Raw genomic sequence first — 27,711 nt, forward strand, 5'->3', positions numbered from 1 at the left:
GTCCTGGCTGAATTCAGCCAAGACAAGCCCAGCACTGGGAGCTGCTCTATCCCAGTCAGTGGTCAGATTTCAACTCCAGACCAAATAGGGTTTCAGACCCAAGTCCCAGAGATACCCCCAGCTTGTTGCTCTGACAAGATCTTCTCAATTCGGGCAATCAAAGAACCAGCTAGTATTCCTGGCCCCTCTTTTATCCTGCCCACTGATTGGTTGCTTCACTGAAGGCTCCTATCCATAGAGGTTGGGCTATTAAAACTTTAACTTTAGTTTTAAAAAATATACTATGGCTTCCCAAAGATGTTCACATCTTCATCCCTAGAACCTTATATAGCAGAGGCATTAAGCTCACAGATGGAGTTAAGGTTGCCGATCAACTGACTTAAGGATAGTATGCTAGGTTATTCATTCAGGTGGGCCCAGTGTAATAACAAGGATCCTTAAACATGGAAGAAATGAAACTTTGGGTTAAATCTGGTTCACCTACCTTCACTAATCCAGGTCATTTTAAAACTTGTATGTCCCCCAAGCATCATGGAGCCTAAAGGATAAGATGTTTGCTCAAGTTATTTTCTAGGACTTGGAATCAGCCATGTCTAGTTTGATCTGAGCTGGTGAAGATTGGGTGGACCACAGACCTTTCAACTGAGCAATCGCTAGTGACCTTTGGACATCAGAGGGTGGAAAACGCCTTGTTCAGAACATGTGGCCTAGTTACGCCTGCACAGAATAATACTTACTGAACCTTTTCTGAATCACCTTTCCCCACGCCTCAGACCAAGCTGCTTCTTTTTTTTTCATCCTGTAGACATTCCGAGCCCCTTGCCTTTGGGATGCGGATTTGAGACTTGATCTTCCTGTCCTCAAACTCCAGTGGTGTCACAGTGTTTTGACTGTCTATTCACTGAAAAAAACAAACCAGAGAGGTGGCACCATGATGAAGACTTGGTCCAATGAGGCTGGCTTTGAAGACAGAGAAAAGGCGAACGTAAGCCAAGGAATATGGGCAGCCTCTAGAAATCGGAGAAGACAAAGAAACATCTTCCACGAGGCCCTGCTGACACCTGAGTTTTAGCCCCATGAGAACCATTTCAGGCTTTTGACCTCCAGAACTATAAGATAATAAATTTATGTCATTCTACGCCACTGAGTTTGTTATAGCACCAGTAGGAAATGAATACATTATTCATGATAACTGTTTATTGAACTATCATATTTCAGGCACTGTGTTAAGTGTTTCACATTTATTACTTAATACATATAACAGGTCTATAAAGCAGGGGTTCTTGTTCCCATTCTCTAAATTTAGAAAATGAGGCTCAGGGAAATTTAGTGACTTGGCCAAGGTCACACAGCTAGTGCGTAGCAGAGCAAAGATTCAAAGTCCGGCACCTCTAGCTCTAAAGGCCACATACCATCAGCTTGTCCAGGCTCACCTCTGCTTATCTGGAGTGGCTTAGAGAATAACTCCGCAGGGAATCTTTGTTTTCAGATGCCAGACCTCGGTGTTCTAGGCCAGGGGTCCCCACCCTCTGGGCTGTGGACCAGTATCTCCTGTCAGATGAGTAATGGCCTTAGATGAAAGTGCACTATAATGTGGTTGAATCACCCTGAAACCATCCCCCACCGCTTCCCAGTCTGTGAAAAAGTTGTCTTCCATGAAATCGGTCACTAGGCCAAAAAGGTTGGGGACCACTGTTCCAGGCTGCCCCTTCAGTATTTTGAGTCCAGCTGTTCTCTCAGAGGCTTAGTTTCTTGTGGAAAGAGGGTCATAATGCTCATTGGGTGTTCTTTTGGGCTATGGCGAGATTTAAACCAGAATGTGGGTGGTAAAATTCTCTGAACTGTCAAGTGTTCTCCATGTAAGTAATTCAGAATAAACCTCTTCAAACTACCAAGACTTCCCCAAACCTTGCAACATCCTTTCCCTGCAAGGCTAGGAGCAGCTTCCAGGATACTTAACCCCACCAGGGACACCAGAGAGACCTTTTATACTGTAGTGAAATAACAGAAAAAAATATACATCGGTCCTCAGTTCCTGACACCAGTTCCTAAAAACCCTTGGAATTTCCCAAGTGATAGGTGCACTAGAAGCATCTTAAAATCTTTGGTCTTTGACCCCAGTTCCCAACACAGAGTTCCTAGAGCTCTTTGGATTTCCCAGGTGACAGGAGTGCTTTTTGTTCTAATGAGGTGACTCTTGTGGGCTCCTGGATGAGGGCTGGTCACCAGAAAGAGCAAACCACGGTTAGAAGCTTGGAGCTTTCAGCTCTACCTGTGTCCTCTGGGAAGGAGAGAGGAGGTGGAGACTGAGTTGAGGGAGGATGTCTAAGTGAAGAAGGCTCCATAAAAAATTTTAAATTGAAGTAGAGTTGATTTACAATGCTGTGTTAGTTTCAGGTGTACAGCAACGTGAATCTGTTATACAAATACACATAGCCACTCTTTTCCAGACTCTTTTCCCATACAGGCCATCCCAGAGTATTAGGTAGAGTTCCTCGCGCTGTAAGTAGGTCCTCAATAGTTATCTGTTTTTATCTAGTAGTGTGTATGTGTCAATCCCAATCTTCCAATCTATCCTCCCCAACCTCCAGTAACAAGAAGTTTATTTTCTGTATCTGTAACTTTATTTCGGTTTTATAGATAAGTTCTTTTGTAGCCTTTATTTTAGATTCCACATATAAGCAATATCATATGATACTCGTCTTTATCTGACTTACTTCACCTAGTGTGATAATCTCCAGATCCATCCATGTTGTACAAATGGCATTATTTCATTCCTTTTATTGACTGAGTAATATTCCACTGCCTCTCACACCTTCTTTATCCATTGCTCTGTCCATGGCCACTTAGGTGCTTCCACGTCTTGGCTATTGAAATATTGCTGCTAAGAATGTTGAGGGTACATGTATCTTTTTGGATTAGAATTTTGTCTAAATGTATGCTCAACAGTGGGATTGCTGGATCATATGGTAGCTCTATTTTTAGTTTTTTTTTTAAGGAACGTCCATACTGTTTTCCATAGTGACTGCACCAGTTTACCTTCCCACCGACACTGTAGAAGGGCTCTCTTTTCTCCATACCCTCTCCAGCATTTGTTTGTAGACTTTTTGATGATGGCCATTCTGACTGGTGTGAGGTGATTTCTCATCATAGGTTTGATTTGCATTTCGCTAATAATTAGTGATGTTGAGCATCTTTTCATGTGCTCTTTGGCCATTTATATGTCTTCTTTGGAGAAATGTCTGTTTACATCTTCTGCCCATTTTTTGATTTTTTAAAAAATATTTAATTATAACATTACTGAGCTTCATGAGCTGTTAGTAAATTTTGGAGATTAATCCCTTGTTTGTCCCATTGTTTGCAAATATTTTCTCCCATCTTGTGGGTTGTCTTTGCATTTTGTTTATGGTTGCCTTTGCTGTGCAAAAGCTTTTGAGTTTAATTAGGTCCCATTTGTTTGTTTTTGTTTTACTGTTACTCTAGGAGACAGATCAAAAAAGATCTTGCTGTGATTTATCTCCAAGAGTGCTCTGCTTATGTTTTCCTCTGAGTTTTTTATAGTTTTGGTCTTATATTTAGGTCTTTAATCCATTTGAGTTTATTTTTGTGTATGGTGTTAGAGAATGTCCTAATTTCATCCTTTTCCATGTAGCTGTCCAGTGCAACCAGCAGCACTTACTGAAGTGACTATCTTTTCTTCATTGTATAATCCTTCCTCCTTTGTCATGGATTAACTGACCATAGATGCGTGGGCTTCTTTTGGGGCTTTATACCCTGCAAGGGCTTTTTCTAGTTCCAGAGACCTGGGGCTACACTCTGGTTTCTGTGTGCATATGGTAATTCCACCAGCAGCGTATCTGCTGGAGGCAGCAAATACTGCCTGTAGGGAGAAATGTGGCAGTGGAAAGGCCAAGAATAATGACCTGTCGGTCCTTGGATGTCAGGCTGGAGACCTCCTTCTGTCAAGGACTCCATCACAGGGGAGACAGGAATAAAGGCAAAACTGGTCCCACAGTGTTGCCCCTTTGAGTCCAGGAGAAAATTGGGCAGAGGCTAGGATATAAAAACTGAGTTCAGATTTGTCCTCTCTCAATTGAGTCTCTTAAAATAAGATTTCCTGGGACTCTGCCTCTTTTGGCAGATGGAGGTATCCAGAGGGCATTTGCTGGCCTGAACAAAGGGACATGAGCAAGAAGCCAAGAAGGGCAAAAGGATTTGTGAGATTCCGTTTGCAAAGTGTGGGCAAGGTCAGTGATGGTGGTGGAGAGGGGAGTGGTAGATGGACCAGTGAGAAGCTGCACTTGAGGCCAGTGGGATAGGAGAGCTGGTCAGACTGTGGGTGGGGAGAATTCCCTGGCCGCCCAGTGGTTAGGACACCATGCGTGTTGGGTTCAATCTCTGGCCAGGAAATTAAGATCTTGCAAGCCATGGTGGGTAGGGCCAGAGACCCATACAAATCCTGACAGCTTGATTGGGGATGAGGGGAAGACTGGGTGGGTAGAGAAATAAAAGCTGGAGAAGGAGACTGTCAGCTGAACGAATGCTGCTCACTAGGTGTCTCAGCTCTTGCCCATCTCCTGCCCACCTGAGCTGGCACCCCAGAATGAAGCCAGCACAGTCAGTTCAGCTGAGAGACTCCGTAGGTGCAGACACAGGGAAATACAGCTGCTGGGCTCAGCATTGCCAGGACAGCATGAGTGCATTAGGAGAGGACCACCAGGGAAAGACCTGTATCTTCACAGATGCGATGGAGTCAGGGTCTCCAAGAACCTCAACTCAGAAAGTCCTTCACACCTGCCTTAAGTATCTCTTCTTAGACCCACCTGTAAAATGAGGGAACTGCACTAGTGGTTCTCTAAGGTCCTTCTTGTGACATTCTGGGATTTTATGGCTAGTTTTATGCAGAATGGGGGAGTCAGAGTCCACCTTGGTCCAACAGAGGAAAGAGATGACTCTTCTAAACTCAGCAGTGTCTCTCCCTTACTCAGTTCCAAGTGCAGCAGTAACGAAGACCCACTTTAGAAGGTCTTGGCCATGACTATCAGCATCACTTGGGAGGCTGGTAAAAACAGATTCTTAGAGCCCCGTGCCAGTAAGTCTGGACAGATTCTAGAAGCCTAACAAGTCCTATAGGTGATTTCAGTCTTCAGGAAGATTTGCTAAGCAGTGTGTCTCAACTATAGCTGCACATTAGGGTCACTTGGGGAGTTTTTTAAAAAATATTTTTCATCGATTTATTATTTTGCTGTGCCAGGTCCTAGTTGCGGCACACAGGACCTTCTATCTTCATTGCTGCATGCGAACTCTTAGTTGCAGCATGCGGGACCTAGTTCCCTGAACAGAGATTGAACCTGCATTGGGAGCATGGAGTCTTAGCCACTGGACCACTAGGGAAGTCCCCAGCTGGGGAACTTTAAAACTACTGGCACTAAATCCTCAGCTCAAGCCATGTTCCAATGGGTTTGGTCTGGGGGTGGGGCCCAGGAATTGGTTATCTTACAAGCACCTCAGTGACTCTACTGTGTAGCCAAAGTTAAGAAATCTATGCATTTGTCTACCTCTGAGCTGCTTCATCCAATACAGAAGGCTTTTAACAGATGTGGCTATTTAAATCTAAATTAACTAAAAGCTTAAAATTCTGTTCTCAAGTTGCACTAGCTACATTTGAAGAGCCCTATAGCTACATGTGACTAGTGGTTACATATTCAGCAACACAGATGCCAGTACAGAAAGTTCTATTGGTAGCTGCTGCTCTAGAAAACTGGTCCCCAGATATTCATAATTCCTACTCACTGCACCATGATGCCTGGAGAATCCCACGGACAGGGGAGCCTGGTGGGCTGCCGCCTATGGGGTCGCAAGAAGTCTTACACGACTGAAGTGACTTAGCAGCAGCAGCAGCAGCACCATGATGTACTGAAGAATCTGATTTGAGATTGTGTTGCTCAAAGTAACATGAAAGAGTTTGATTAATGTTTGCCTCCCACAGGCCTGGCATCTCATATCCAGTATCTCATTTGCTTCTTACCAGCTCTGCAAAATAGGCCAGAGTAGGATTATTGCTTCCACTTGATAAACAACCAAGGCTCACAGGAAGAAAGGGATTTAAGGTCCCACAGCTAGCAGATGGCAAGGTTAGGAATCAAATCAGAAACCTGGACTTCTAGTTCAGTACTTCCAGTGATGTTTTTCACAAGGGCCCTTTAGAGACCAACTGGTGTGAACACCCTCATTGTACAAATGAAGACACTAAGATCAGAAAGGGAGGGAGACTGCAGGTGCACAGCAAACTGATGACAAACTGAAACTAGTAAACTGGTTTTTAGTCTTCAGTGCAGGACCCGGTATAAGCGAGCAAGGAGCATGGAGAATGGGGGTGGGGAGAAAATGTGGGATTTTAAGTCCCCGCCAGGGACCTCCTGCTTGTAGGCAGTGGTAGAACATCAGGAAGCTAGAAGTCAGGCAAGCTCATTCTCTCCTTCCAGACCCAGAGGAGCTCTTCTTTGTCCTCAGGGAGGATTATATGAGATGGTACAGCTGTGCAGCTATCGGCCAGTTCTGCTTCCCTGTCAGGTGACCAACCCCCTGGCCTAGGGGACACTGCATTGGGAGCTCCCCACTGAAGAGGTTCCAGTGGATGGGACCAACCTCTCCCTCTTTTAAAGTTTCATTTTCATAATTATTTTTAATTGAAGTGTAGTTAGTATACGATATGTTAAAAGTGTACAACATAGTGAATCAAAACTTTTCCGTATTATACTCCATTTACAGCCATTATGAAATACCATGTGGTGCTGTTAGAGCAGGTGCCACCAAAGGCCACTGCTGCCCCACCTGGACACACACACTGCAGGCCCCGGGTCACCTCTGCATCCCTAGACGCTCTGTTCCCAGGTCCTGCTGTCCTAGACCCAGTGCCAGGCGGTGGTGTGGACTGAGCAGGGCCGGGCGTTCGCTCAGATCGGGCATTGTGGCGAGGTGGTTGTTGCCAGGGCAGACCTCTCTGCCCTGTCTGTTGACAGGCCAGCACTGTGTACTCCTCATGAGTGGAGTCTAGGCTCTGCCAGCATTTCTGTAGGTCCCACTGGTTCTCCAGGCAGCCACAAGGGCTTGTCCCTTCTGTGTGGGACCCCGGGACTGGGGCGTCCAGTCTGTGGCTCCACCCGCTCACTCCCCGGGATGAGCATCCACTCGTGCGATCGGATTTCCTTCTCGGCCCCTCCCAAGGTCGCAGGTGCTCATCCAGTGCTTCCCTTCCTGCCCTACCTGATTCTGTGGGAATCTTTTCGTAGCCTTGGTTACACAGGAACTCTTCCATTTTCCAGATAGTATTCTGAGAGGCTTGTTGCACACGTAGATGTGTTTTTGGTGTGTTTGTGGGGGGAGGTGAGCTCTACGTCCTCATACTCAGCCATTTTCTTCAGGCTCCAACTCAGATCTTTGTTCCAACCATTCTAACAATGAGTTCAACATGTGTGTACCCATATCTCTCCCCTTCTCTCCATGGCAGACCCTTCTTTCTCCCCTAAACCCGCCATCCAAGCTTCAGCGACCTTGATACAGAAGAGTGAGACAAAACCCATTCCAGGAAGCACAGAGATACCTTATGCCTCTCCTCCAGTGGGCAGGAGCCCTCAGCTTCTCTCCAGGGACCTGAACAGCTAATCTTTGTCCACAAATACCTGGCCTTTCAGGTGCTCTGATACTGACGTGTGACTGTGGCCAAGTCACTCTTCTTTCACTGCGCCTCTTACCTGCCCACCATGCTCCATTCACAGATAGCACCTGGGCAGCTGATAGACAGTAAAATTTTGTCCCTGCAGCTGGGCCCACCCCCTGATGTCAGCGCCAGGCCCACAGCGATACACGATGTGCTAGGAAAGCCAGGTGGGATGCAGGGAACACCCTCTGTGTGGAAAAGACCTAGTTCAGGGATGCTGCCATTGATACCTGCCAGGCCAGGAACCTTCAGGGTATGGGGACAGCTACCACCCATGTCCTTGTGTCCCCCTGCACCCTGACCCCTGGCATCCAGGTGTAGAGCAGCGGGTAGAAGCAGGGGCAGGTAACTGTGTGAACCTTGGTGGTTTTGATGCCAAGGAGGTGCCCCCTAAAAAGCAGAAAGAACCTTCACCATCACTCGTACACTCTGCCAGCCCATCAGTGCTTTCACGTCTTGTTTCAGCCTCAGGGCCTCACTCCAAGCCTTCACCTATTCTGACAGGCAGCATTTGAGCCAGCCTTTACTCCAGCCTCAGCCGCCACACCAACCCTGGGTAAGGCCAGGGCCCATGCCAGTTCCTGAGAAGTCCAGAACTGCTGGTGAGTCCCTCAGCTCCCAGGACTTACTCCGCAAGGAACCCTGCCCCCAGCAGAGGCCTTGTGTAAAGACCCACTTCCTCTCTCTCCCAGGAAAGCAAGGCCAGATGAATGCAGTATCATGTGTTCTTTTTATTTTCCATAGCTTGCCTGCCCCAGGGTGAAAGTATGACCACAGTTCACCTCTTCACAGCCACCACGGGCTACACGAGGGAAACCCCACCTCCCTCAACCTGCCCCTTCTCCAGCCCTGCCCGCACTTTTCAATTAGAACAATGTTTTCTAATTTGCATTCTGCAGCCTGAAGTGCTCAGGTTGGGGTAGAAACTTGGTTAAAGATGTTTAAGAGACGCTGGATTCTTGGCTCCTTCTTTGTGAGTTTGCAATGCACGTTAGCATATTAAAGGCTCTGAAAAGTCCTGCAGTTTGCTGAGCTGTGTAACTTGAGTGAACCTATGTGGTTAGTTGCTCAGTCACGTCTGACTCTTTGCGACCCCATGGACTCTAGCCTGCCAGGCTCCTCTCTATGGGATTCTCCAGGCAAGAATACTGGAGTGGGTTGCCATGCCCTCCTCCAGGGGATCTTCCCAGCCCAAGGATTGAACCCAGGTCTCCTGCATTGTGGGTCGATTCTTTGCCATCTGAGCCAACAACAGAGCTGTGTAACTTGAGTGAACTTAGAGTTTCCCAAATTACTTGGCCACCCCTTCTTTTCTCGGTTGTGACCATTCACATCCAGAGCTGCCCCCAAGGCCCCTGGATAATGTGTTTGCACAGGTTTGGAGAAGCAGAGTCACATCTGAATACCTAGAAGGAGAAATGGATGAAGCCCAGATTGAGGGGAATGAAGAAAGCGGTCTGGGTTGATGGAGGAAACCTCTGTTCCCATGACTTGACCTTTCCTACATGCTAGCCCCCGGGAGCTGGGGGACCTCAGGCAAGGCCCACTGGATCCTGTGATCTCAGTTGCTCTCTGCTAAAGCTTGGAAAGAAGCTGCTTTGAGGATCTTTCACAGATGGGGAGTGAGGTGCATGTGCAGGCATTTAATCAAAATGCTTATACAGAGACGGGATTGTTACTGTCTCCAGATGACCCAGTGCTTCCTGAGAAGAATCTTGAATCCACAGATGGTCAGGCCTGGACAGGCCTGCTGAGGTTAGTTACTCCAGCCACCCCTCTGCACTGATGGGGAGGCTGAGGGCAAGGATCTACAGGCCTGGGGTCGGGGTGCTAGAAAGGACTAAGTGGGGAGCAGGACTGAGAGACTGGACAGGGTGGGGCAAACAGAGCAAGGAGAAAGACCACGTCTCATACACGGCCTCCTAGACTTCAGGGAGGAAGACAAGGTACGCTCAGATGACAGATGAGCCCCAGTCCTGGCTCTGGGTCCCTCTCCCCGCCTGGGTTTCCTCATCTGCACGGGGATTAGGTTCCAGCTCTGGCTGTTGAGGGTACGTAGATCCACTAGGGGGCACCCGAGTCCGGACGGTGCTGAGGCTGCGGGAGCAGGAGGGTGGCAAGTGAACCCTGCCTGGTCCAGGAGGAGTAGCTCTGGCCTTAGCCCTTGGATGGACCAGACTCTGGGCCTGGGGCCGATGGTGTGCCCAGTGGGCAAGGGACTCCAGTGCCTCCCCCCTGTAATCCACAGCGTGCAGTCCCCTCCCTCCCTTGCTGACCTCCAGCCCCTATTCTGACCTTCAGACAAGTCTAGAATGGAACAGTGAGTGACTCAAGGGTGGTCTGTTCAATTTTCCTAACTGGTTTAGAGGCTGAGGAAAGGTCAGGCGCGGTGAGGTGGCTGGGGCAAGTTAGGTCACTGAGGAGCCGGCAGCAAAGCTGACGAGTTAGGACCAGGGGCGTGTTCCCTCTTGGTTGGATGCCCAGTGTGGCATGGTTGCCCCTGGGGAAAGCCTCAGTGCTCCCTGACCTGAACAGAGAGAAGGGTCGGGGGAGCGGGGAACAAAAGGGTTCCTGCCGCTTGTCCCCTGCACCGGCTCGAGGGAGCGCGCTGCTCGGGGCCCAGGTGATTCTGTGTGGCCCAAGCCCCCAGGGCCCGCTGGGCACACACCCTGGCTCCCAGTCTCACTCCCGTCCTGATCCCCTCCTGGGAAAAGGACAAGAGGCCCCTGCTGCCTTCTCTACCAGGTCCTGGAGAGGAAGCTGTGACCGCAGGTGTCCTGGAGGCGCAGGCCCTATGTGGCCAGGAAGGAGACCTCAGTGGGGGTGACAGAGGCCAGCGGGAAGGCAGGGGCGGCGTCAGCCCCGAGGACCCGGTACAGCAGCTCCTCCTTCTCCTGCTGGAGCTGCCGCCGTGATTGTGACTCCTTCTCCAGGGCCTCACGGGCAAGAAGCAGGTCCTCCGAGAGCTGCCTGTGGACACAGAGCCAGCACTGCCTGAGGGGACCACCTCTTGGGGCCTCCAGCAACTGCGAAGACCAGCCTGTTCCTCCAGGAAGCCTGCCCAGTGGCCCCACTTGAAAAGGCAACTCCAGCTGTTGACCAAGGTGGCCCTCAGCTTTGGGTTCAGATCTGCTCCACTACTAAGAAGCATAATTCTTCCCAGGTATTCATTCTAGGAAAATCTGCAAAATGGGAATGCTAACAGGACCGGCTCTTAGAGTCATTATAATGATTAGGATTAGATGAGATAATATGTTGTCAACAAATTACATCTGACACATGATCTCAGCTGTCACTGACTGACCCCTTACCACTGATGCAGTCATTCTTTTGGCCTCTTGAACCCTAAGCTTCCTGTTCCTTCTTCCTGAACTGCGCTTTCCCATGGAGCCCACTCAGCTGGGATGGGGACAAACAGATATTAATCAGTCCTGCTACTTCTGTTTCCGGGCAGAGCTGGTCCCTTGGGATTCCTGACCCCCCAAGCAAAGAGGAACCAGGATCCTCCCCCAGACAGGCTTGGGCCTCCTGGAGACTCTCCCAACTGGAGATTCACAAAAAATAAGCGGTGGGGATGGGAGGAGCAGGGTGTGGGAGCAACTACCTTGACACAACCATCTGGTTGCGGCCTCTGGCATGGAGGTCCTCGTTCTCCTGCTGCAGGGTGGTGATCTTCTCCTCCAACAGCAGATTTTTTTCTTTCTGTAACAGATCCGTGAGCTCAGAAAGCCTCCGGCACAACGTGTGCCATCACCTCCCTCTTATCCGTGGCCACCAAAAACACTGATTCACTTTAGACCAAATGTTACATTTCATGAGGCACTAAGATTACTTGGAACAATGCAACTAAGGCGTGAACACAGGACTGCCAACTTTTCACTTCGTCAGATGAGTATTAAAAAAAGAAGACAGCCACTACCATCTAAAATCTCCATCAGTTCCCAAGAGAAAAAAAATAGTTTGGTTCTCCAAAAGACATAATTAAATAATGTATATAAATGTAAGTGTATCTGTTATGCTATTCCACAAAAAATGGTTGAACAAAGTGGATAAGAATCCACTGAAATGGTCTAACTTTAGGTTGCGTGGCACACAAGAGACCAGGGAACTTCTTCCAGGACAATGTAACATAATCTATTTGGATTCAGTCCTAAGTGCCCCAAGGCCTTCCTTCTGGAGACAAAGTCATGGTGTCCCTAACGCCCACCACTGCCCAGGCCCGTCCTTGCTGACTCTGATTTCCCGTATCTGTCTGATTTTTTTTTTCCCGGTGTTGACTCCTTCCTCAACCCTTGCCAGACCTGTGACATCTGCCAGCCCCTCCTGGTTAGCCAGGCTACTTGCCCTGGTGTCACCCAAGTGATAGCAACACTAATGGTCAAAAAGTACAAGACCAGGATGAGAAGGAGCCACTGCTGGGCCCAGACCAGCCCCAGTGACTCAAGGGCCAGCATGGGCAGGAGGTCAAAGCTGGTGCGGACCAGGCTAGGCCTTCCTCAGAGTATAATCAGTACCTACCCCCTGCACACATGACTGAGGAAACGCCCAGGAAGTGGAAGCACAAGGCTGCCTCCCCCAGCCCCCTTCCCCATTCCTCCATTCCAGCCACTGCCAGCCACGGACCACTGTCTCCATGAGGATCAGCTGCTTGTCCAGCTCATGGATTCGCTCGTTCTTCATCTCGATGACAAAGTGTAAGCTCTCCAGCTCCTGCTCCCAGAACTGGCTGAGGCTCCCGTGCTCCTAGACAGGAACACAGGGTGGCCTTAGACCAGCCCGCATGGGGAGAGGCAGGGGAGTGGGGAGAGTGGGCTACCTCCCTCCTCCCCCTTCTGCCCCCAGCTGTGTTTGACAAGTCCCCTCCCCCTCTGGGCCTGTGGCAAGTGCTTAACGTGCTGTATCTTACTCTATTCCAACAGTGCCTGCTGCGCTCGCACCATCACAGACAAGGAAACCATGGTTCACGAGGTTAAGTTGCTTCTGCTAAGTGGTAGGTCTGCTCTTGGCACTTCACTCTGAGTCCAGAGCGTGAGCACTTGACCACCCACATGCCTCTCTCTGATCTTTACGTTCCCCCTCAGTGACACGGGGACACTGTTTCTTCCAGACCCTCATTAAGGTAAGAGCATCCGTTCTAGCCCCAACCTTGAAGAGGGACTGGCCTTTCCTGTTGCCCAGACCTGGACCTCTCTGGAGACTGAAGGAGGACAGGCTGTGGGGACCGCCACCTACCTGGATGTGCTTCTTGTAGTCTCGGCTCAGGATGGACTCCTCTGCCCTCTTCATCTTGGCCTGGAAGGCCTCCAGCTGTGCAGCCAGTCTGTCAATGGTCTCCTGGAGGGGGGAGCAGGCAGGAGATGATGCAAGCCCGGCTCATAAGGCTGGAGGTAGACTTCTCCACCCCTTGGGGAGGGGTCAGTGTTGGCTTCTTCAGTCTGTCTTTGCTCTACCAGCACTGCAGGCTAAGCACAGCCCCAGTTCTCCATACGCTTGGGGGCGATGTCAGGGTATTCAAGGCAGACTGGCATTCAAAGTGCATGCAAGCCGGGCTCAGCGTCCTTGCTCCGTCTCTTCTCTCACTGCTCCCTCTACATGCCTTCTCCTGCAGCCAACATCACATCACTCTTGCAGCTGCCAGGTACATGCCTGCCTCCATACTGCTCCCCTGTCAAGGATTTTCCTCCACCTAAACTTTGTCCATCGCCTCTAGGATATGGTACCCCCTTACTAGGGCTCACAGACTCCCGTCGTTTGGTCCCTGCCTCTCTGGCCTCCACTGTTTCCCCCTCATGCTCTATACCCAGGCCTCCTGGACTTGTTTCAGTTCCACAGGTACTCTGTATTTTTTCCCCTTTCCTCCATGCATTTAAACACGTGTTTTTTGTTTGTTTGTTTTCTGCTAAGGCACTCTTCCTACCCTTCTTCATCTGAAAAATTCCAACCCACCCTTAGATTCCAGCTTAGACCTCACCCTCTCTAGAAAATCCCTGACCAGTCAATCTGGGTCAGAGGCCTTCCTTCATGCTTCCACGGCTCACTGAGCAGCCACCCACGGCTCTAATCACACCATTGCCCCAGGCCCATGATGTCTCCAAGATGCTCCCAACCATCCCTGAAAAAGACTCCAACCCTCATCTTAGACCAAGATCTCCTGAGCTGACAGCAGGGTCACCACATCACAGAGACTCACACGGCCCAACCCTTCTCACCTGCAGGGCCGCCTTGGCCTCCTGGAAGGAGTGGGTAAGGGCTTCTTTGTCCTGCTCATAGGAGGCCTGGAGGACTGGAGGGAAAGGAGGTGCAGTAAGCTCAGACCCCTCACACTTCACCCCACAGGGCCAAGAGAGCCCAGGTGACCGCTTGGGACCATAGGGGTCAGGAGTCCGAGAATGCTTTTATTCATCTTTCTATCTCATGGGCTTGGGGCTGAACTAGAATTATAGTAGATATTTAATAGAAGCTCGTGGAAAGGGAAACAAATGAGATCCTGGGAAGATCTTGCATCCTGCCTCCTCTACAAAGTTCCTTTCGGAAAATTCCAACCTTGTCTCAATTGAAAGAAGACAAGAGGGAAATGACCAGTCACTGGGTGGGATGGGAAACAGGGCAGAGGACAGGAAAGTGTAATATAGCCGAAAGCCCAGGGATGCAAGGGGCCTGTGTCGCAGGGGCGGTGACACAAGAAAAAGAATGCTCGGTCACATAAAGGTGATAGAGCTATCAAAACTGATAAGGTCAGCTCTATAAAAACTATATAAATGGTTATAAAAACTAATTTTAAACTTTTTGATAAATTATGGGACAGGTAATTTACCAAGACAGGTTTGGTTCCAAGTAAGATGAAGGAAGCACATGCGATCCAGTCTCCTGAATTTAGCTAAAAAACCAGGACAGAATGAATGGCACAACTATTTTCAGACTCTGAGCAGTAAATGGTGGCAGGCAGACTGGGCAAGAAGATCAGAATTCAAAGCACTGCTCAACCAATGTATTTATTTAATTTAAACAAGACCCAGAATCTGATGTATTCAAATATTCAGAATGTTCAGAATGCAATACAAAATTGCTCAGCATACAGATCCAAAATTCCTCAGGTGACAAGTCTAAATATTCAGCATACAAAGTGGGAAAATCTCATCTCTCCTGAGAAAAGACATTGAGCAGATGCCAACACTGAGGTGCCACAGATTTCATTCTCCCGGGGATCTCCCTGACCCAGGAACCAAACCCAGGTCTTCTGCATTGCAGGCAGATTCTTTACTGACTGAGCTACAAGGGAAGCCTGTTGGAATTATGAAGGGACCTTAAGGAAGCCACTGTATATATAAAGAAGCTCTGAAATAAAGGTTAATACTCTTCCAAAGAATGAAAAATCAGAAAGTGTAACCAAACATTAAAACCAGGAGGGAATTTTAGAACAACAGCAACAAAAAATGAAGTGAAAACTCACTTGGTGGGCTCAACAGAGGAACAGAGAAGACATAAAAAAGAGTCTGTTGGTGATGAATTCTTTCAGTGTTTCCTCATCTAGAATGTCTCTATTTCACCTTCTTTCCTGAAGAACATTTTTTTCTGAAGATAGGATCCTTGATTTACAGTTCTTTTATTTTAGCAGTTTTAAAATGTTCTTATTCCTTGTAGCCTCCAAGCTTTCTAAAGAGAAATCCACAATTCATTCAAACATATTTCCTCTATGTAATGCACCATTTTTCTTTTGTTCTGTTCCAGATTTTTTTGTCATTAGTTTTAAAAAAAGAGAAATGTTTGAGTGTGGATTTTGTTGGGCTTGCTTTGGGGTTTAATACACATCTTTCACCTGTAGGATTATTTTTTTTTGCCAAATTTGGGAAGCATCCAACCATTCCTTCTTCAAATAGTTTTTCTGCACTGTATCCTTTCTGAGTCTTTGACACAAATGTCAGACATCTTAGGATTATCTTATGGATACCTGAGGCTCTGTTCATTTTTTTCCAATTTTTTTTGGCTTTTGTTCAGATTTATGGTAATTTCTATGGATAGAAGATACCTACATTAAATATGTCACAGGTAGGTTAAAAGTAAAAGAATGAAAAAGCTACATTTAAGAATAAGGAAGATTCTCAGGGATGAAGAAGTACATTACATCATGATAAAGGGGTCTATTCTCCAGGAAGACATAACAGCCTTCAATATCTATACAAGTATAGTCATTCTTCAAATTACATGAAGTAAAAACCGACAGAACTGAAAGGAGAAACAGACAAATACACAATTACAGTTGAAGACTTAAACATTCCTCAATACTTGATAGAAAACATAGGCAGACAATCAGTAAGAATATAGACCTGAACAATACTGCCAACTTGTTTTAACTGGTTAATTTATAAAGCACTCAACAGCAGAATACACATTCTTTCTGAGTGCACATGAAGCATTCACAAGATAGACCACATCTTGAATCATAAAAAAGCTGTAACAAGTTAAAAAAGGAATGGACTATAAACTATGTTCTCTGACTGCAAAGGAATCAAACTGGATACCGGTAACAAAAAGAGAACTGGAAAATATCCAAACACTTAGAAGGAAATACCCTTCTAAATTGTCAATGAGCTAAAGAGGAAGTCTTGAGGGAGATTAGAAGAAATTTTGAACTGAACAAAAAATATAAAACATCAGTTTCTAGGATGCAGATAATGCAGTGCTTAGGGGGGAGTTTTTAGCATTAAGGGCTTATGTTAGAAAAGTGAAAGTTGCTCAGTCATGTCCAACTCTTTGTGATTCCACGGACTATACAATCCATGGAATTCTCCAGGCCAGAATACTGGAGTGGATAGTTTTTCCATCCTCCAGGGGATCTTCCCAACCCAAGGACAGAACACAGGTCTCCCGGATTGCAAGCAGATTCTTTACCAGCTGACCCACCAGGGAAGCCCATTGAAGTTAAATTTGTACTTAAATACTGCCTAGAAAAGAAATGGCCAAGCATGTCTTTTCTTGTGTTTATCTGGTGTCTGTGTATCCTCCATGGTCAAATATCTGTTTAGATCTTTCGGTTTCTCTGAAAAATTCTACTGAATATTTTAAAATGATATAGTGCAACTCTCTACAATCTCTTTCAGAGACAGAAGAGGAAGGGACATTTCTCAGCTCATTCCATGAGGCAAGCTTTGCCCTGATACTACAACCAGACAGATGGTACAAGAAAACTATAGACCTGCTGCTGCTGCTGCTAAGTTGCTTCAGTCGTGTCCGACTCTGTGCGACCCCATAGACGGCAGCCCACCAGGCTCCACCGTCCCTGGGATTCTCCAGGCAAGAACACCAGAGTGGGTTGCCATTTCCTTCTCCAATGCATGAAAGTGAAAAGTCAAAGTGAAGTCGCTCAGTCGTGTCTTCGCAACCCCATGGACTGCAGCCCACCAGGCTCCTCCATCTGTGGGATTTTCCAGGCAAGAATACTGGAGTGGGGTGCCATCACCATAAACGCAGATAAAAATCTTCAATAAAATATTAGCAAATCAAGTTCAGCAACATGTAAAAAGACCAAGAGAGGTTTTGTTAATGCAAGTTGAAAAACTGAAAGCTCAAATTAATATAATCTACCATGTTAACAGTATAAAAAAGAAAAATCACATGATTATATGGATCATGGATCTAAATGTAAAACTTGAAGCCATATAATTTTTGGAAGAAAAGAGAGAATATCTTTGTTACCTAGAGTTCAGCCCAGAGTTTTTAGACATGACACCAACAGCATAATTGATAAAAGAAAAAATGGCCTAGAATTTATTAAAATTAAAAGCTTTGCTTTGTGAAAACCATTAATGAGAAAATGAGAAAACAAACAAATAAATCTTAAACACACACACATGGACTAGGAGAAAATATTTGTAAATACAAAGGACCTGTATCCAAAATACATAAAGATCTCTCAAAACTCAACAGTAAGAACAAAACAAGCTAATTAGATACATGGGACTTGAATCGACATTCTGCCAAAGAGGTTATACAGACAGCAAATAAACCCAAGAAAAGATGTTCAACATGATTAATCATTATTGAGATACAAATTATACCCACCATGAGATATCACTACCTACTTATTAAAGCAGCAAAAAAATAAAGTCTTGAGAAGTGTTAGTGAAAAGGAACAGTGGAACTCACCCATCACTGATGGGAATGTAAAATGATGGTCCCTCAGGAAAGCAGTTTAGTCAATTCTCACAAAGCTGAATATATATGTACCACGTGACCTATCCATCCCACTCCTAGATATTTACCCAAGAAACTTAAGAACACACAGAAACCTTATACAAATGCTGAGGAGAGCACTATTCATAATTACCTCCAGTTGGAAATGACCTGTCCCCGCTTGGACAAGGGGATGAGTGAACAATGGATCACAATTCAGCGTTGAAATAGGAGGCACTCCTGATATACCCAGTCACTTAGAAGACTCTCAAATGTACCACGATCAGGGAAAGAAGCCAGTGTTAAATATTATATTGTATTGTTTTGTTTCTGTAATAATCTTAAAAAGACAAAACCATGTGTGGAGAACAGATCAGTGTTTCCCAGGGGTTAGGGTGGGAGAGGATGTGAATACAAATGGGCAGCCTGAGAGAGTGTTTTGGGGGTGATGGGACTGTTTTATATTGGATTATGGTGGTGGCTGCATGAATCTATACATGTGTTAAAGTTTATGAAACTACATCAGAAAGTCCATTTTAATGTATAATAATTAAAAACAAAAATAGAGAATAAAAGACAATAAAGTGTCTACAAGTGTAAAAATAAACCACCACTAGTCTTTCCCAGTTACACTTCCCCCATGGTATATTTCTCATCATTTATTTAATGTTCACTTTGTTTTTGTCATTTAGTCACTAAGTTGTGTCTGACTGTTTTGCAACCCCATGGACTATAGCCCACCAGGCTCCTGTGTCTGTGGGATTTCCCAGGCAAGAAGATTATAGTGGGCTGCCATCTCTGTCTCCAGGGGAATCCTCCTAGCCCAGGGATTGAACCGCGTCTCCTGCATTGGCAGGTGAATTCTCTACCACTGAGCCAACAGGCAAGCTTTAAGCAGCACCTAACAGGTGCCAAGCAACCAAAAAATAACTATGAAAGAATTCTGACTGTTGCGAAGAACTCAAGACAGGCAGTCCCTTCCCCTCTGGGTTTTCACAATAGGAAAATTGTCTTATTAATATCTTTATAACACTAAAACCAGTATCAAATCAATGCTCTGCTTGGAGAAGAAAGCTGTTTTCCCATAATAGCTTTGAGAAGGAGGGAAGGACTTTAGAGATATAGATACTGAAGTGATATTCAAGGTAAGTTTCAGAGATACTGTAGAAAGTGAACTGAGGTCAACTGACAGGCCCAGTTTCACAGGGTACATTAGTACCCTTCAAATTCCCAGGGCAAAGGCTTCAATTCTATTTCAAAACATTTTATGCTAATGTTGCAATATGTTTCAAGATTCTTAAAATTGTTCAGACCTCTGTTCTAGTTATTCCATTTCTGGAAATCTAAGGATATAATGTAAAATATGGGCACATCTTTAGGCAAAACACATTTAGTGCAGTATTACTTAAACAGTAGTTAAAATCTTTATGTCTAGACTCACAGGAAATAAGGAAAACCATGTGTGCAGTGGTCTAGACTTTACAAACATTTTAGCAGCAGACGAATTACTTGCAAATATGTTTGACACAATGTTAAATAAAAAGAACTGTGTATAAAATTTTACATATAAAATAATCTTAACTGTGTTTTTGAAAGATAAATTCTGGGGGAAAGTCATAAAAATACTGATCATGAAAAAAAACTGGTATCACTTTTTTGAGGTCAATTTCAACAGCATCAAAAATCTAGATAACCTTCCCCAAAGAAGCTATACAAATAATCAACATGCACATGAAAAGATGCTCAGCAAAATCAGTCATTAGGGAAATACAAGTCAAAACCACAGGGAGATACCACTTCGCACTCACTGGGATGGCGATAGTAAGAACAACAGTGACAGAAACTGACAAGTATCGGCAAGGATATGGTGCAACTGGGGCTCTCGTGCACTCCTGTTGGAGCTGAAAAGCGGTACCGCTACTGTGGAAAACAGTTTGGTGGATTCTTAAAAAGTTAAGCACAGAATTACCAAGTGACCCAGCAGTTCTGCTCCTGGGGGTGCAGCCAGGGAAACTGAAAGCAGGTGATCAACCAGGGGCTTGTACTGAAGGCACTTGTTCACAGCCCATCCATGAGCAGATGAATGGATAAAAGAGAGTGTGGGGTGCCTAGGCAATGGGATATTATATGCCACAGAAAGGAAGGGAATAATTTTTTAAATGGTGCTGGGGAAAGGAATGGAGTGCCCACACACACTGCAGCGTGGATGAGCTTTATTCTGGGTGAAGGAAGCCAGCTGCGGGGGTTGTGGGATTCCATTCACATGAGTGTCCTGGAGTGGGCAAAGTCATGAGACTCAGAGCAGATTGGTAGTTGCTGGGGGGCTGGAAGGGTGAGTGTGGGGTTGGGGCGTGACTGCTTAGTGGGTATGGAGTTTGCTTTTAGGATGAGAGAATTCTGGAAGGGTACAGTGGTGATGGTTTCAGGGGACTGTGACTAGACAAAATGTCACTAATGGTAAATTTTATGTTTATTTTACCAAAATAAAAGATATGTGTACATAAACTTTGTCATACCAACCCTACTAGAATGTTTTTCTAATGATAAAATCATGAATGTGGCAAAGATTTTACAAAATGGGGTTCACTGTGTATCATTGATGTTATAAACAATGGTAAAAGTTTGAACTTGCTGAAATGCCTAACCCAAGGGGCTAGTTAAAAGAACAAGGGAACACATTGGAATGCTATGTAGTTACTAAAAGTTGTGCTACAGGAGTTTAAGGACAAGATGTTAATACAGTGCACAGTGAAAAATCAATTTATCTCCTCCCCCCAAAGTAGATGTGTGTATAGATGTATATTCTAGGTAAATACACACTAAAGAAGTACAAGGGATCTATATCAAAGGGGTAACAGTGACTAGTTCTGGGTGGAACTATACACAATTTTAATTTTCTCAGTAATAAAATAATAAATGCTAATAAATACTTGCTAAGTATCTTGCAAAATATCAGGGACTGTTCTAGATTCTTTCATCTGTCTGCTTGTCTTTCTGTCTATCTACCTATCCATCTGTAAATTAAATTGTTTGACTCTCTAAAAGACCCTATGAATAAGAGTTAACTGACTTCTTCAAGGTTACACAGGTGATAAGTGGTGAAGCTGGGATTCAAACCCTGAGACCATGGCTGCAGAGCCTGAGCTCCAGCCATTACAAGATCATTTTTTTAATCCATACATTCTAAATTTTCTATGATAAGCATTATCACATATAAAAGAAAGAAAGGTATCTGAAAAAAATAATCAACCTAAGCATATGCCAAAGCCTTTGACTGTGTGGATCACAATAAACTGTGGAAAATTCTGAAAGAGATGGGAATACCAGACCACCTGACCTGCCTCTTGAGAAACCTATATGCAGGTCAGGAAGCAACAGTTAGAACTGGACATGGAACAACAGACTGGTTCCAAATAGGAAAAGCAGTACGTCAAGGCTGCATATTGTCACCCTGCTTATTTAACTTATATGCAGAGTACATCATGAGAAACGCTGGGCTGGAGGAAGCACAGGCTGGAATCAAGATTGCCAGGAGAAACATCAATAACCTCAGATATGCAGATGACACCACCCTTATGGCAGAAAGTGAAGAGGGACTAAAAAGCCTCTTGAAAGTGAAAGACGAGAGTGAAAAAGTTGGCTTAAAGCTCAACATTCAGAAAACGAAGATCATGGCATCTGGTCCCATCACTTCATGGGAAATAGATGGGGAAACAGTGGAAACAGTAGAAACAGTGTCAGACTATTTTTTTTGGGCTCCAAAATCACTGCAGATGGTGACTGCAGCCATGAAATTAAACGATGCTTACTCCTTGGAAGGAAGGTTATGACCAACCTAGATAGTATATTCAAAAGCAGAGATATTACTTTGCCAAAAAAGGTCCATCTAGTCAAGGCCATGATTTTTTCTGTAGTCATGTATGGATGTGAGAGTTGGACTGTGAAGAAAGCTGAGTGCCAAAGAATTGATGCTTTTGAACTGCAGTGCTGGAGAAGACTCTTGAGAGTCCCTTGGACTGCAAGGAGATCCAACCAGTCCATCCTAAAGGAGACCAGTCCTGGGTGTTCATTGGAAGGACTGATGCTGAAGCTGAAACTCCAGTACTTTGGCCACCTCATGCGAAGAGTTGACTCACTGGAAAAGACTCTGATGCTGGGAGGGATTGGGGGCAGGAGAAGGGGACGACAGAGGATGAGATGGCTGGATGGCATCACTGACTCGATGCACATGAGTTTGGGTGAACCCTGGGAGTTGGGGATGGACAGGGAGGCCTGGCGTGCTGCGATTCATGGGGTCGCAAAGAGTTGGACATGACTGAGCGACTGAAATGAACTGAACTGAACTGAAGCATAGAACTGTCGTCATTGTGGGAAGGAAACATGGGTATTTAAATATTCTCCTATTTGTCTAGGTTTTCCAAATTTCCTATAATGAATACAGATTGTTTTTTAAAATGGAAAGGAAAAACATCTCTCAACTAAGGAAAAACAAAGCATGGGTTCAAATATTATAAGCCCAAAAGGACAAGTCTTAGGACCCTGCAGACTCCAGTCCTGAAGTGACAATTGCTTAGGGACCAGAGTGGGTCGGAGGAGAAAATGGGAGTCCTATGTGAGCCCGGCAGGTGGAACTGAGGAGTCTGGTCCACAGCCTTCCAAATGCATCTTTTCCTTACCTTGCAGGGCCTCCGCGTGTTCTCCCTCTAGGATTTTTCGCTGTTCATTCAGTTTCTCTCCAAGTTCTAGCTCCCTCTCTTTCTCCACCTGGGGGCAGAGGGTCCCAAGCAGAATGAGATTCAGTAGGTTCAGGGCAGCCTCACTTATCCACTCACCAACCCTGGAGCCTTTTGGATGTTGGTGATCAGAGTCCCCCCCGCTGATCCGAGTGACGGAAATGACGCATACATTCCCACGAGGGTGCAGAGAGGGTGCAAAGCCTCCAAGACATAGCTGATGTGACTGACTTCACCCTCTTTAGGGCTTAAGAGCGGGCTTCCAGAGATGTGCCACTTGGACAGAGATTTTGGAGCCTTCTAATCCTGATGCCATTGAAGGCAGAAAGCCCTTTGCTATGTTGGTGGTTCCCCACTTTTATTGAATAGAATAAATAAAACAAATTATATGCCCACAGTTACAAATATTTGTTCAACAGATACAGGACTCTTTTCTGGGCAAAAGGAGTAAGAGATACTTGCAACAACGATAAAACCAAAAGTTGGCCTTGCTCTGGAATTTTATGAGGTTAGTGGAGCAGGAGGAAAAGAAAGGGGTTGGGACTCACCTGCTGCGCCCATTTCTTCTTGTCCTCTTCATGTTGTTGGAGGATTCTGGTGATAGCCTTCTGGTGCTGCTCAGCCTCCTCAGGTGCACATACATGGTCGGTTGTGGCTATAGGTGAGGGAGGAAAAAATCACAGAATGGAGGCTGGGTCCAGGCCCATTGGAGAGGGTGTGGGAGGCAGGAGCTACGGTGTGGGGAGCCTGGTCTCCCCCTCAAAAATGGTTTCAGTTAGGGGATCAACTTCCAGAGGCAGCTCCTTAAATCCCCCTGTCTTGGGAGACCTTCCTTCATGAAGTGGAGGAGCCAGAGGCCTCATCTTGCCCCTAAGATCTACAGGAGAGCAAGTGACTCACAGAACACATTCAGCCTATAAAGGTGCTGTTTGCTCCATCCAGTATCCAAATTAAAAAAACAGTGGCTGACTTAATAACTGGGCAGCTTTTACCTAATCCTACAGATTTCCAACTCTTTTTAAAAGTCCTGATTTAAGCTTTTATTTATTTGTTTGTTGTCTCTGTTGCGGTGTGGGCTTTCTCTAGTTACGGCGCATGGGGGCTGACGCCTAGCTGCGATGCATGGGGCCCTCATTGTGGTGGTTCCTCTTGTTGTGGAGCCGGGGCTCTAGGGCACACGGCTTTCAGCAGTCGTGGCAAGAGGGATCTTAGTTCCCAGACCAGGGCTCAAACCCGTGTCCCCTATATTGGCAGCTTGATTATTAACCCCTGGACCAACAGGGAAGTCCTCCAACTCTTCTTGAAGAAGCCGAAGAAGTAGCAGTGTGTGATTCAGTGTCCAGCAGGAGCTGGCCTGAGGAACAGCGGCCTCCCCCTCCATCCAGGATGTGGTTCTGCCATTCACCACCGTCCTCACCTCGCCTCTCCTCACTAAGGGGCTGGTTGGTCACACGCTTTATCTGCTGGGCTCTGTGTCTGAGTGTGACACCTCACAGTGCAGAAAGGCTGCTGTGAGCAGGAAGGAGACCTTGAAAACAGGAAATCTAGCCACTGATGAGGGAAACTGCAAAACAGGCCTGGTGATGTCACTCTGGTGAGTCCAACAGGCTCTGGGTCTCACCTAAGGCGGGGATCCACCCTCTCTGGGCCTCTGTTACCTAATACGTTAAATCAGGATAATAATAATACCTGCCTCATAGGGCTATTGAGATGATTAAGTCAGGAAACAACGGCAATGAAAATAACAACAGCATGTAAAGAATATGGAGACTAAACAACAACAAAGGATACCAAGAGCTTACTATGCTCAGAAACATGCCCGGCTCTGCCCCGTGTCTCACAGGCGTTACTCACTGAATCCTCAGAGCCACCCAGAGTGGTGGGTACCACGATCATTCCCATTTCACAGTCGAGGAAGCGGAGGGCAGAGAAATTATGCAACCTGTCCAAGATCACCCAGTTCCCAACTTGGGTCAGTGGCTGTGAACCTACACAAGTTGATCCCACAGCAAACACTCTGAACTGCCATGTTGTTCTTCCTGTCTGCTCACGCATCCAAGCAGTGAGTGTACCAACACAGGGAAGCAGCCTAAGTGTCTTTTAACATATGAATGAATAAATAGGATGCACAACAACAAAAGTCTACACATACAAAGGAGCGTTACTCAGCCACAGAAAAGAATTAGACTCTGCTGTTTGCAACAACACGGAGGGACCTAGAGGGTATTATGCTTAGCACCCTAAGTCAGAGAAAGACTAATACGGTGGGTAATCACCTATTTGTGGAATCTAAAAACTACAACAAACAAATGAGGAAAAAACAAAAGCAGTAGGTGTAGCGCCAGGCATTTGGAGGTGCTCAGCAAGTGCTCTTTAGGACTTCCCTGGTGGTCCAGTGGTTAAGCTTTCATACTTCTACTGCAGGGGGCACAGGTTTGATCCCTAGTAGGGGAACTAAGACCCTGCATATTATGTGATGTGGCAAAAAAATGCTCTTCATTGTTCACTAAATGTTTCTCAGGGCTCATGACAGCATTGGAGGCTTATATTAGCATTGTTATAAATGCTAATAATAATAATTATTATTATATTAATAATATTATATAATTATTAATATTAATGTTATATTAATAATAGTATATATTATATATTTATGATATATAACATAATATTAATATATAATATTATATATAACATTTATATTACATATTATATATAACACATATAATATATGTATTATATTAATATAATATATGTATAATATATTAATATACATTAATATTATATATTAATGATATATAATATATAATAATATATAACATGTAATATAATATAATATTAAATATATATATATAATATTATATATTACTGCTAGTAATAATATTATTACAGAATTTCATAGGCCAGGTTGGTTACAAGGTATAATGAGAAGTGTGAAGAAAGAGGCTGTGGTCAGTTCATCAGATAGGAGCCCTGGGTCTGGGGGAGGGGGGGTGAGAGGAGGCAGAGGTCGTGATCTTGTAGTTCCAGGCTCTCATAAACCTTTTCGCTCAAGATCTCAAATGTTGGTCAGCAGTACCAAACTGGTCCCAATTTATGTGTGGGGGTGCTATTTATTACAGGGACTTACCATCACTAACAATGCAGACTGTGGCTCAGATCATGGACTCCTTATTGCCAAATTCAGACAGAAATTGAAGAAAGTAAGGAAAACCAGTAGACCATTCAGGTATGACCCATATCAAATCCCTTATGATTATCCAGTGGAAATGAGAAATAGATTTAAGGGACTAGATCTGATAGACAAGAGTGCCTGATGAACTATGGACGGAGGTTTGTGACATTGTACAGGAGACAGGGATCAAGACCATCCCCAAGAAAAAGAAATACAAAAAAGCAAAATGGCTGTCTGAGGAGGCTTTACAAATAAAATAGCTGTGAAAAGAAGAGAAGTGAAAAGCAAAGGAGAAATGGAAAGATATACCCATTTGAATGCAGGGTTCCAAAGAATAGCAAGGAGAGATAGGAAAGCCTTCCTCAGTGATTAGTGCAAAGAAATAGAAGAAAACAATAGAATGGGAAAGACTAGAGATCTCTTCAAGAAAATTAGAGATATCAAGGGAACATTTCACGCAAAGATGGGCTCGATAAAGGACAGAAATGATATGGACCTAACTGAAGCAGAAGATATTAAAAAGAAGTGGCAAAAATACACAGAAGAACTATACAAAAAAGATCTTCACGAACCAGATAATCACCATAGTGTGATCACTTACCTAGAGCCAGACATCCTGGAATGTGAAGTCAAGTGGGCCTTAGGAAGCACCACTACGAACAACGCTAGGGGAGTGGATGGAATTTGAGTGGAGCTATTTCAAATCCTAAAAGATGATGCTGTGAAAGTGCTGCACTCAATATGCCAACAAATTTGGAAAACTCAGCAGTGGCCACAGAACTGGAAAAGGTCAGTTTTCATTCCAATCCCAAAGGAACACAATGGCAAAGAATGCTCAAACTACCGCACGATTGCACTCATCTCACACGCTAGTAAAGTAATGCTCAAAATTATCCAAGCCAGGCTTCAACAATACATAAACCGTGAATTTCCAGATGTTCAAGCTGGATTTAGAAAAGGCAGAGGAACCAGAGATCAAATCACCAATGTCTGCTGGATCATGGAAAAAGCAAGAGAGTTCCAGAAAAACATCTATTTCTGCTTTATTGACTATGCCAAAGCCTTTGACTGTGTGGATCACAATAAACTGTGGTAAATTCTTTAAGACATGGGAATACGAGACCACCTGACCTGCCTCTTGAGAAATCTGTATGCAGGTCAGCAAGCAACTGTTAAAACTGGACATGGAACAATAGACTGGTTCCAAATAGGAAAAGGAGTACATCAAGGCTGTATATTGTCACCCTGCTTATTTAACTTCTATGCAGAGTACATCATGAGAAACACTGGGCTGGAAGAAGCACAAGCTGGAATCAAGATTGCTGGGAGAAATATCAATAACCTCAGATATGCAGATGACACCACCCTTATGGCAGAAAGTGAAGAACTCAAGAGCCTCTTGATGAAAGTGAAAGAGGAGAGTGAAAAAGTTGGCTTAAAGCTCACCATTCAGAAAACTAAGATCATGGCATCTGGTCCCATTGCTTCATGGCAAATAGATGGGGAAACAGTGGCAGACTTTACTTTGGGGGACTTCAAAATCATCGCAGATGGTGATTTCAGCCATGAAATTAAAAGATGTTTACTCCTTGGAAGGAAAGTTATGACCAACCTAGACAGCATATTAAAAAGCAGAGACATTACTTTGCCAACAAAGGTCCATCTAGTCAAGGCTATTGTTTTCCCAGTAGTCATGTATGGATGTGAGAGTTGGACTATAAAGAGCTGAGCACTGAAGAATTGATGCTTTTGAACTGTGGTATTGGAGAAGACTCTTGAGAGTCCCTTGGACTGCAAGGAGATCCAACCAGTCCATCCTAAGGGAAATCAGTCCTGAATATTCATTGGAAGGACTGATGTTGAGGCTGAAACCACAATACTTCAGCAATCTGATGAAAGAATTGACTTATTGG

At 45.2% G+C, this 27,711-nt stretch overlaps 1 protein-coding gene across 1 annotated transcript in view; it reads right to left on the minus strand.

Annotated features, from left to right (window-relative positions):
* Positions 1-8,551: 8,551 nt before the first annotated feature.
* The window catches only part of CCDC69 (coiled-coil domain containing 69), a 36,202-nt gene continuing 17,042 nt past the window's right edge, over positions 8,552-27,711 (minus strand). The window contains exons 3-9 of the mRNA XM_068980324.1: positions 23,172-23,278; positions 22,567-22,654; positions 13,930-14,003; positions 12,953-13,054; positions 12,344-12,463; positions 11,325-11,422; positions 8,552-10,690 (exon numbers count right to left, since the gene is read on the minus strand). Of these exons, the coding sequence (XP_068836425.1) occupies positions 10,513-10,690; positions 11,325-11,422; positions 12,344-12,463; positions 12,953-13,054; positions 13,930-14,003; positions 22,567-22,654; positions 23,172-23,278 (767 nt within the window). The 3' untranslated portion in view covers positions 8,552-10,512. The remainder of the gene's footprint in view (positions 10,691-11,324; positions 11,423-12,343; positions 12,464-12,952; positions 13,055-13,929; positions 14,004-22,566; positions 22,655-23,171; positions 23,279-27,711) is intronic.

This window comes from Capricornis sumatraensis, chromosome 9 (assembly GCF_032405125.1).
Source record: "Capricornis sumatraensis isolate serow.1 chromosome 9, serow.2, whole genome shotgun sequence".
In the NCBI taxonomy this organism is placed as follows: domain Eukaryota; kingdom Metazoa; phylum Chordata; class Mammalia; order Artiodactyla; family Bovidae; genus Capricornis; species Capricornis sumatraensis.